The sequence below is a fragment of the Curcuma longa genome, chromosome 20 (genome assembly GCF_044706935.1).
Source record: "Curcuma longa cultivar G26 ecotype Majalengka, Jawa Barat chromosome 20, ITB_CL_G26_1.1, whole genome shotgun sequence".
Classification (NCBI taxonomy): domain Eukaryota; kingdom Viridiplantae; phylum Streptophyta; class Magnoliopsida; order Zingiberales; family Zingiberaceae; genus Curcuma; species Curcuma longa.
In genome coordinates this window covers 9,212,059-9,223,984 of record NC_133880.1, presented here as the reverse complement: position 1 = coordinate 9,223,984, position 11,926 = coordinate 9,212,059, and the positions used below count along the sequence as shown (strand labels likewise).

At 36.7% G+C, this 11,926-nt stretch overlaps 1 protein-coding gene and 1 pseudogene across 1 annotated transcript; both read right to left on the bottom strand.

Moving 5' to 3' along the window:
• Positions 1-4,308: 4,308 nt before the first annotated feature.
• On the bottom strand, positions 4,309-5,605 carry LOC141813017 (serine hydroxymethyltransferase 4-like; annotated as a pseudogene).
• Positions 5,606-5,694: 89 nt separating this feature from the next.
• On the bottom strand, positions 5,695-6,403 carry LOC141813182 (uncharacterized). The gene is made up of 2 exons (XM_074701098.1): positions 5,811-6,403; positions 5,695-5,713 (listed from the first exon to the last, which is right to left on the bottom strand). The coding sequence occupies exons 1-2, from the start codon at positions 6,401-6,403 to the stop codon at positions 5,695-5,697; spliced, it is 612 nt and encodes a 203-aa protein (XP_074557199.1).
• Positions 6,404-11,926: the final 5,523 nt, after the last annotated feature.

Below are 11,926 nucleotides of genomic sequence, written 5' to 3'. Positions count from 1 at the left end.
CTTCTGCGGCGTCCTCGGCTCTGATACCACTTGTTGGATCGAGGTGGACCGGCAAGAGGGGGGTGAATTGCTCCTGAAAATAAAACACGAATCTCTTGCTGTTTCTTTACAAGGATAAAAGTTAGTAGCAATCAATTAAATAAATAAACATTAATTAAACTAAATAAATAGTAAAAGGTAAATACACACAGATGTACTTGGTTACAACCTAGGTAGTTGTAAGCCAAGGCGATTGAAGCTTGACTATGAAAATCTCCTTCTGGCGGAGAAACCTTTTACAGAACTTTGAAGCACAAGAGAAGCTAGAAGAGAATACAATTTCAATGTTATTTTTTCTTCTAACTTCTAAGCCTATTTATAGCATAAGAGAATATATCTGGATCGTTGATCGTAGATAAATTTTCTCTTGGCCGTTGATCCGTTGATACGATCCTAACTGTTGATCGGAGATAGACTTTGATCGTAGCCGTTGATTAAATAAGGATAAACTTTATCTTTAATAAAAGATAAAGAGATTTATCCTTAATAAAAATTAAGTATTTATCTTTTATATAATAAAAGATAAATCTTATTTTTTTCTTTTTTTTTTTTTGCAACCGCCACGTCCAAAAAGTCCAAGTCTTCTTTGCTGGTCAAAGTCAACAGTCAAGGTCAACGGTCAAAGTCAACGGTCAAAGTCAATAGTTTGACTTTTGTTGACTTTTTGTAAAATCTTCGGTTGGGTGATTTCTGACCAACCGGAGTTAGGCTCACCCGAACCCGACTCCGGCCTTTTGCCCCTCGAGCGTGCTTCCTCCCGGCTTCTCGTCCCTCGGACTTCGCGCACGTCCTTCTCGCTCCACCGGCGTACTCTTCCGTAGCTTCCACGTCCCTCGGATTGCACCGAGCCCGTCGGCTCACTTCCCCGCGCAACCCTTCTCGTCCGCTACGTCTTACGCTCGACTTCCTCCGTACCTAAGTTCCTGCACACTTAGCAGAGGGATTAAAACAACACAGGACCTAACCTAACTTGGTTGATCACATCAAAACTAACCAGGGCACCAACACGCAACGGTGTAAAACCGATGTAATATATGTTTAACATCAATTTAACAACGGTTTTCGACCGATGTAATATCACAACGACATCGGTTTGGCAACGGTGAAAAACCGAATATCTGTTTAACATCAATTTTAACAACGGTTTTCGACCGATGTAATATCACTTATTTTTTTTATGTTGTTTGTAAATTATGATCGAGCAAGATGACAAAATTATCATAATATATAAATTCATCAAACAAATCACAAATACAAAAGCATCGATATATTTAATCACCTCAATATTTACAAATAATCAAAAGTAACTAACAAAAATTATTCTTCTTGCAACATATTACATTGTTTTCATCCTCCTCAACGTTTACAAATAACCTTTTGACTACTGTACTACAAATCCAAAAGGGAAAAGTAAACAAAATCTCCATATAGCATAGCAATGAATCATGAGCCACTCCATTCACTTACTTGGAACAGGCTGCTTGGACCAGCAAGCTTTAAATTCTTGGATGCTCTCCGTAGAGACAGAAATGATGGTATGAATGAGAAGTTAGAGACACCTGTTCTTTGAATATAACAGTTGCAGCATCGAGAAGAAACTCCCTAGCCAGTTCAGGACTCTTAGCATGCTTCTGTGATCGGGAACCATCCGCATCAAGCTCATTTCCATCTTTCTCCATTGCATCATCATCCTGTTTTTGTAAATAAATTAAGAAGCAAAAAATAATATCAATTGAATAAAACAATTTCATGAGCAATAGTCCAAATGATCCATTCGATGACTATATCATCCTTGTAAAGCTAATAAACAACAATTTCCAATGGCAAATAGAGGGGTACCTGGAACTGAATTGAAAGGCTCACGAGCATGCAGTGGTGTATAGTTTGTCAGCGAACCCTTAGTTCTCCACCTGGAACCACATGCATTGCATAGAACTGGCTTTTCAGGTGGTCCATTTCGCCATAGAGGGGTACCTATTAAAAGTAAGCTTCTTTCTTAGAAACACATGTTTAGCTTGCATTTATCAAGATCGCAGTGACACCAACAAGTGAGCATTCTAGCCTTTCAAATTAGCAACAGTGAAAATAAGGACTGACCAAATTGGAAAGCTTGCATAAAAAAAGATGATCGACTCGCTAAACCATGTTAACTATTCAGCTTACCATGTAAACAAGAGAAACTGCGGTAGGACCTTGAGAACTACTGTGCCTCCAAAAATCACTAGAAAGTAGCAAGTACTTAGGTAGCCACAGGAAGAATTTATACATCCCACACAACTTATTCTTAACTTCAAGTATGAGCATGATCTTTATCATATCATTGAAATCCAAATGCCAATTTCTGTTGTCTATTTTTGAATAATTTTTATAATCAATGAAATAACTTCCATAATTTCATTATATTTGTGAATAAAAGTGGTACAATGTGATCATCAGACAAGAAGAAGCATTGAATGGCAAAGTTAAACAAACAGCCACATGGGTGATGCCATGTATTGATAACAGATGATCGTTTGAGTCTTCAAATCGAGCGCCTTAATAGCAGATGTTCACTATGCAAAAATAAAAAACATATAGGGAGAACCAAATAATGAACTGCATAGGGCACCCTAATAGCAGATGTTCATTATGCCTATCTGAATGAATTTTTACCGAGAAAAAAGGTATTGAAAGAGATACTGCAAATGACACACATTACATATATTTTCTCTTTAAACACAACCATGGCGGAAGATTGTAGGTAATCATTATAACTGGCCAACAACTATTGTAGGTAATCCAAAGTTAAGCATAATAGATCCAGATCAGTGTTTTATTGCTAAAAACAACTAACATTGTTTGCCAGGACAAAACAATCAAGAGCTGGGGCATTTCAGAAAGGGAGAAAGACTATCCTTACATCATCATAGTGGTACATAAGAAGGCCCAAAGTGAAATAGAGGATGGACAACACATTGAAAAGATAAAAATTCTAAATAAACGTCTAATGTATTTCATGACATACTAATCTTGAACCGATATATCATAAGGCATTCGAAAAAGATCGCAAAAAAGGGAACTCTAAAAATACAATTCATATAGCATCTATAAATCCTAAAAGGTCTAAAATTAATTGAACTAGTACTACTTCTAAAATCCAGCATATTTCTTCCCTACACTTTGTGCAGTCATGTGCACCACTCAAAAGATCTGAAATAATTTTATAGACAAGGATACTCTCTATACTCTGCTGTGAATTGTTAAGTCTGGCAAGCTTATCCACCAAAATCTGCCCATTGAACGATCCATTCATTGTTCCTTATCAGAAGTTTAGTATGCTGGAAAGAATTGAATAACATTAGGATGCGAGAATATGTGAAGGAGGAAAACAATATAATATCAGAAACGTACAATGCAAATCCTAAAAATATGAATTTTTTCTTCAGAAAGGATTTAACGACAGGAAATTAACAAAGTGAAGAAACAATAATTGAAATTTTAAAATTAACAGTACTAGGTTCAAATATCTTATTATAGTTTACAATATTTACAAATGGTTTTTTCATCATTTAACTGAAATAAAAGGGTAAAAATGTTTTGAATTAAAACACAAAATACATGGTAGCTAACTAGAAAAGCTACAAGGACCATTCAAGCTGACACAAGAATGATACATAATTTGTTACACAAGCCTACAGCACATTATGAGCTTGAATACATTTTTTAATAAATAGTAAGAAACAGGTAGATCAAAGCAGACAGACCTTAAACACATTTTTTTAAAAAACTGAATGTATGTAATTATTTTATTGATTTCATAATTAGATATTTACACAATAATTAACAGTACACAACAGAAGAAACAACATGTATTTCAAAAGGGGCAAATGTCTAATGGATTGTAAAAATATTGATGTTCTGATCCTTATGCAACTCTGAATTACACTAAAAATTAGACTGACAGCGTATACAAATTGACTTAACTTCTTTAGAATGGAGCAAATATCTACAAGTAAAATTTTGAATATACATAAAGACTTCATCCGACAAGATAAGTAATAGCACAAGGTTGCCACTGACTTATATCTGCAAGTACCAATAATCAAGTACTGGTAACTGGAATCATATTGAAGCTTGTTGACAACCTAAATGACAAAGCAAGATGGAAACAGCAGAAACTACTTGGTCGTGATGAATTTAGTTGGAGGCTTGGAGCAACAACTAGCCAATGCCTAGACCTTAGGAATTTGAAGTAAAATATATCAATTAAAGTCAAGGGTGACGACATGATTAAAGAAAACTCCACTTCCAAGGATAAATGTGGCGAGCCATATCGCACAATAACAAGGCCCCGCACTTGTCGGCGATGGATCTGAATCGCGCATAATCCCAATCCCTAGGGTATGCACTACCACCGCAGATAATGAGTTGGGGCGGAAGTCGAGGGCCTTCTCCTCGAGCTTATCATAGTCGATGTAGCCGGTCACGGGGCTGACCTTGTAGGGGAGACTCTCAAAATAGATGGAGGTTGAAGAGATCTTCTTACCTTCGGATGTGTAGTATCCGTGGGTGAGGTGGCCGCCGGATGGGAGGTCGAGGCCCATGAGGCGATCGTGAGGGTTGAGCAACGCGGTGTAGGCAGCGAAGTTCGCGGGGCTGCCGGAGTAGGGCTGGGCGTTGACGCCCCACTTGGAAGGATCGAGTCGATAGGCGGCGAGGGCGCGGGAGCGGCAGAGGTTCTCAATCGCGTCGATGTGCTCGTTCCCGCCGTAATAGCGGTTGCCGAACATGCCCTCGGAGTACTTGTTGGTGAGGGCGCTGCCGAGGGCTTCAATAACGGCGAAGGAGGTGAAGTTCTTGTAGGCGATTAGCTTGATGCCATGAGACTGCCGCCGCTTCTCGTGCTCGATCAGGTCATGGATCTCTTCGTCGGACCTTTTGAGCCGAGCGGTGCCTCATACTTCTGCTGCGGTGCGGAATAAGGAGAATAGTGGTGTTGCGGTGCGGACGGTGTGGAAGATTAGGGTTAATTAAATGTTATTTATTAATTAATTTATAAAAATATAATTATGTGAAAATTATAATGAATTATTTATTTATTTATAAAATATATAATTAACGTAAATATTTATAAAATATTTAATTAAAATAATTTTATAAACGTAAATGAAAATACGAAGACCACGCAGTAGAAAGAGTACCCGCCCCAATTTCAGAAAAGAATCATAGTTAAATATCATAGAAAGTCAAAAAAAACAAAACGAGTTTAAAGGGAGAGAGGGAATGAAAAAAAACAAAAATATACAACAGTTTTAAAACCGTTGTTGTAGCTTCCAAAACCGTTGTTGTCGTCCCACATAGACAACGGTTTTCAAACCGTTGTCGTAGTCTTCAAAAACCGTTGTTATAGTCCCAAAATAGCGGACATAGACAACGGTTTTAAAACCGTTGTTGTTTCCTCCAAAAACCGTTGTCGTAGTCTCCAATCAACGGTTTTAAATTGTTATTATAGCTTTCAAAACCGTTGTTGAAAGCGCAAATAGACATCGGTTTTAAATTGTTGTTATAGCTTCAGGTAACCCTGCATAGAAACACTTATGTTAGTAGTAGTACCAGAGTCTAACCACCAAGTGTTTCTAGGTACTGAAGCTAAATTGACTTCAGAACAGACCAAATTTAAAAATGCACCTTTTTTCGCACGCCATGCATGGTACTTATTAGGACATTCTTTCTTGACATGATCAGGCTTGTTACAGAAGAAACAACTTTTTTTGTCATTATCCTGCTTTTATTTCTTCACATAAGGACCTTTAGTAGCCTCATTCCATCTTTTCTTGCCCTTATCTTTAGTGGTGCTTGCCAAATGGGCACTTTCAGCCTTGTCTTGCTTCAATCTCTCTTCCTCTTGAACACAGCACGAAATGAGCTCATTAAGAGTCCATTTCTCCTTTTGACAGTTATAACTGATCTGGAACTGACTGAACTGATTTGGAAGAGAAATAAGCACTAAATGCACAAGCATGTCATCCGACAATTCAAGGTTAAGTGCCTTCAACCTTGATGCAAGGTGGGACATTTCCAAGATATATTCCCGAACATTTTTCTTGCCTTTATACTTCATGGAAATCAAGCTTTTCAGAATTGTGCTTGTTTCCGCTTTATCACTTTTGTCAAAGCGCTTCTCAATCTCATCGAGATATTCCTTAGCTTTGGTGACACTATCAGACATCGCACCTCTAAAAGCCTCAGGTATGTCGTGTTTGATGATCATAAGACTCATGCGGTTAGAGCGATCCCACTTCTCATAATTAACCCTCTGTTCAGAGGTACTAGAATTTGTAGGAGTAGTAGGTTGCTCTATCCTAATCGCAAGATCTAAATCCATTCAGCCAAGAACAATAAGGATGTTCTCTTTCCAATCCTTAAAATTTGTTCCATTAAGAATCGACACCGAACTTAAATTAGCAAAAATAGTAGCAACATTTATTGTAAAAAGAACATAAGAATATAACATAAATAACATGCTCATATCGAATAAATTAATATAAATGATAAATCCCATCAAAAGATACCTAGTGCAACAATAATATCAAGTCTTTGGACAGTAATATTATTTGCAAGTGGTACTCTTATTGTAATAATCAAACACTAATAATAATACATGACAAATAATAAACATATCTTTGGATCGATTTATTAAATTCATGAAAAACCTTATAAGTGTTACGTGTTTATTATCACAAGTAAATATATAATTGTGTAAATATAAATCTTCCTTTGGGTCGACTAATATTTGTAGGACCTATGCACGTGAGAGGGGGGTGAATCACGTGTCTTTTAAAAATTCTTTTGTATTATTAAATCAGAGTTAAAAGAAACGTGCTTTGAAAAGCATGCATAGAGGAAAGAGAATACAAAGCGATAAAAGAAAATAAGTACGAAAGACACAAGTAATTTTTTTACTTCGTTCGGAACCGTCGACGACTCCTACTCGAAGGCCCAGGTCCCCTGGACCTTTCCTGTGGGCAATCCACTAAATCTCTCTATCAGAAAATAAACTCTAGTAGAGTAGACGAATACAATGAGCAAAAGTGTGACAACCCCACACTTTTAACTTTTAAATAAGTGCCGAAAATAAATATTAAAAAAAAATTTCGTTACCCAACAATAGAAAATTCTGGACGAGCTCAGATGTTGGGAATGATCTTCCGGCAGAAGTTGGACGTGGTCGTGTCGAAGCTTAGGCCGCCGCAGAAGAATGACGTTGGTCGAAGTTATGCGATTCATGCACTGACCAAAGCTTTATATAGATACGATTGAGTTATCTAGATCTGTAAATATTTTTTAAAAAACGTAAAACTTGATCCACTTCTTGCAGATTATCTTATCCAGGATCAAAGAATAATTCAAATTATATTTATTTATTTATAAAAAAATTTATCCTCCTTAAATATTTATTATAGATAGAAATAATTTTATCATTTAATAAAATTTCATATTAGCAAAATAAATAATAATAAAGATTAATTTTGTAGAGTTCACATGCAAAACTAATTTTATCCATATACCAAATAAATCCTATAAAATAGAGTTAGTATAATAATAAAATATACTAAAATACAGAATATTTAAAATTAATTAGATCCTATCAATCCAGACCAGGATCTAACTAGGCCTCAACTTAGACCACCCAAGTGGGTCCTACCTCAACTTAGATCACCCAAGTGGATTTAAGTTGGACCGTACATACAGGGGCAGAGCTATTGGTGGGCCAACCTAGGCCATGGCCCAGTCTTGGAATCGTAAAAAAAAATGTCGATTCCCCTGCTTCTGCCCTAACGAGTGCCGCCTCCCGTTCTCCGCCTCCTCCGACAACCGAGTGCCTCCTTCCCTAGCCCATGCGAGTCTTCTTCTCCCGTTCTCCGCCTCTCCCACGATTCCCCTGCTTCTGCCCTAACGCGACGTTGTTCGTGAGCGTCGCCTACTCGCCTTCCAACTCTATTTCTCTGCGCCGGGATCGCTGCTGCCACCGTAGTTTCTCACGAAATCACTGAGCGTCGTGACGCCGCCGCCGACGCCCTTTCCGCACTTACCTTCCTCGCGACTCTCCTCTGCTCTGTGTCGCGATCGTCGCTGCCGATCGACCGTGACAGTGACACTGCTGCCGATCGCCCGTGACGCCGACGAGCCGCGAGCGCACTACATTAATCCTCTTCTGCTCTTTCCCGATTTCTCCTTCCAGCGGTAAAAACCAAAACCTTTTTCTTTTGGCTTTATCTCGTTCCAATCTGTTGCAGGAAATTTCAAGTATACTTTTGTTAATTAATGTATAATTAGGATGGATAAATAATTAGACTTAGAGATTTTGATAGTTGAGATAACTGTGAGATGGGATGTTAATTTCGATTACTCCTTGATTAAGATGTGTTTAGGCATGAGAAGTGGGGTTGGAAGAATGCAGAAACTGTTTTGGCACGGGTTCTACATGGAATAGAAGAGAAGGCTGAACTAATTCTTAAATTGATCTCTTGATTACAACTTTATGATGTTTATGAGAAACTGGACACAAATAATTGATAATGTTTTTGGTGAAACAATTTCTGCAGCAAGAAAAATCATTGAGTCAACTTCGGATAGGAAGATGAAGTGTGCTCTCAGATGCAGAAGCAGCTAAAAGTTTCTAAAGAATTTGGGTCAGCACACGAAGAAACAGATCTGTCGCTGGTATTGATTGTCAGGATAAACTTGGGCTCTTAATAAAGAAAGAAGATTTACTAGTAAGGAGCTTTTCTAGTTCAGATAATTGTTTTTCATGCCCTAATAAGGGTGATAGCAGCACTAGCTCTTTGAATGGTCATTTTCCAATAGACAAGTGCCATTAAAATCTCATCCTGCAGAAAACTGCATTGTTGAATATTGTGCCAAGTCAAACAATGAACATGCACTCTTCTCTTTATTCCAATATGGTGGTCCGGTAGATGGGAACAAAACTGATATCTGAAACTGAAACTAAAAGGCAGAACTGATACAAGGAATGCAGTGAAGGTTTGATTAGAATTTTAGAAAAAAAAAGTAAAAACTGGAGTATTGGTGTATTAGATTGATGAGTTAGCTGCTTTCAAAGATTATCTTAAAAATTTTACAGCCTCAGGAAGTAAAAAGAGGACTGATATAACCAGAGTATCAACTGCCATTTCTTTGTATCACTGCTGAGATTGCTGAATGGAAGTAGAAGCTGAGTTGTATGAAGACTCAGGCAAACAATCTGCTGCTGAAATCTCAGAACCCTATGGTTTACTTCACGAATTATCTTTAAACATTTCTTAGATAATTGTTTACTTTTTATTAAAATCTAAATATATTTATTATTTTTATCAATTTGTTAAAAAAATTTGGCCCACCCTTCGAAAGAATCCTGGCTCCGCCCCTGCGTACATAAAGTTCCAAAATGGAACTCGTCCTCAATGGTTCGCTCCTCCAGTGACTTACCTCACTTACCTCGTATAGCTCTACTTGACTTCTTAACCCACTAGGTCTTCCCGCCAAGATTCAACCACTCTGGTCTTCTTTCCAAGTCTCAACCAACTTGGTCTTCAGCCAGTTGTCAGTCCTTACGGACCCAACTGGACTTCTCGCCAAGACTCAACCATCCTGAACTTCAGCCTAGTGTCTGGTTCTAAGTCTTTCAACCCTACACACTTGGTAAAGAGATTAAACTCACAACAAACCTAACTTTAATTTATTTGTCATTTATCAAAATTTGAGTTTGATCGTTAGTGCAAACTGCACCAACAATATTTACATAAATATATACATTTACACTTTATTTAATACCTTAATAATATCTCAATATGTCAAATAAAATTAAATTTAAATATCAGAGGTCACTTTAGCGACATATAATTTAAATTTAATTTAATTTGAAATAATATATATTAATAAATCTATACAATCCAATTAAATTTTTAAATCAATATTATAAAATAGTTTATTATTATTATTTAACTGTAATTATTTTATCCAAATAATTAAACTGGAAGCATACTAGAATGGTATAAAATGGATTCTTGATAATTAAACTGGATTGTAAAGTTTAAATATACCCATGATAGAATGGTCCACATGTGGCCCACGTATAGTTTAGGATTTGAAATTTCCAAATGCACGATCTCTTTCCTTCGTGCAAGTGATCTGACAGTTTTTTTTAATCAAAAAAATCAAAATCGTTGCCAAAACGACGCAACTGCTCATCGTTGGCAACACCGATGCAACTGCTTCACCATCGACGTAACTTTCCAAGAAAAAAAAACACTGCAAATAAGTTTTTTTTCTTGACGACAGATTTTGACAGCGATTTTCGATAACGATTTCCGATGATCACTTGCCCCATCATGATCGCTTGTCGTGGGTTACTTATGCCGTCAGAAATCGGTTTGGATTTGGTTGATTTATTCCATATTCCGACGACCAAATTCCAAAATCAAATTTCTCCATGTCCGACGATGAACAAGCAAATGAAAAACATAACAGATGGTCGTGAGACCGACTGTGTGGGGCCGCTAAGGTGGCGGATTTCACCTTTTACAGAAGAAAAATAGAACAGAACAGTAGACATATGAATAATCAAAATAGATTGATTTCTTGAGAATTTGGAATTACTTGGCTTTGATACCATTGTAGGAATAATAGATAGGGAAATCTTAATACAAAACCCTAAATACTCAATTCTTAAGAAATCTCAAGCATAACAATCAGAATTGCGGAGGCATACCATAATTCATAGTTTGCAGTTGATCTAGAACAATAATCTTCAATTTACAGATTTTCTTAAGAATCCAGAGAGTTTTGTCGATGGGGAACAAAACTAAAGCGTCGTTCTGCAAACTGAGACCATAACCCCTTTTATAATTATCCATATTTGCTATTTCTAATTGGGTCCCTCAACAAATTAGAAATTACACATGTGATATCCACACTATTATATTCATGACAATTAAACCCTTAAGTCAAATTCTTTAATCATAATTTTGACCATATTAATTTTTGACTTATTTAATTGATGACATTAGATATTTATAATTACAATTATGATCCCAAAATTCTAATACTCTTGGCAAAATTGTCCTGTTTGCAATCTTCTAAAAATCATACCAAGGCTCATTACAGATGGCGAGATTGAATTATGCATGCCTACCAGATATGAATGATTCAAAAGAAAGCTGGTGTCCTCTCTCCTCCCGCATTGCCTTAGAAAATTGTTTGATTAAATCCACATATAAGGTTTGGTCTGAAGATCGTTTCGCCAAGGGCGGAGCCACGAGGAGGCCAGGTAGGGGCCACCGCCCCCTAGCTTTTTGTTTTTTTGAAATTAATTACTAATATTTTAATATATTTATTTTAAAATTAATAATTAATTATTAAATATTTAAAATGTGGCCCCCCTTCCTGGAAACCTGCCTCCGCCCCTGTTTCGCATGCTTTAGAATGTTGAATTGGTGTAGCAAAAATAAAGATCGACTTTGCAAAGGCATTCGACAAGGTTAACTAGAAAAATCAAACTGCTACTCGGTCTCATGTCAGCGAAATTAGGTAATATCCTCATGCGTCGTGATCAACTGCAGTTTCTCAATTTACTTCTTCACAAATGGTCATAGGATCGATCGTATGGAACCGCTAAGGTGGCAGATTCCACCTTTTTATACAAAAGAGAAGGGTGTATTTTATAAAAAATCACACTTAGGTTTTAAAAATCACAACACTTCAAAATTTATCAAAAAGTTTTTTTTATTAAAAAAATATAAAATATGTAAAAAAAATTCCGCACAGCCACCTTTGGCCGCACGACTAGAGATTTCTAATTGCGCTGAGAATTTTTTTAATATATTTTTGTATGTTTAATAAAAAGAGT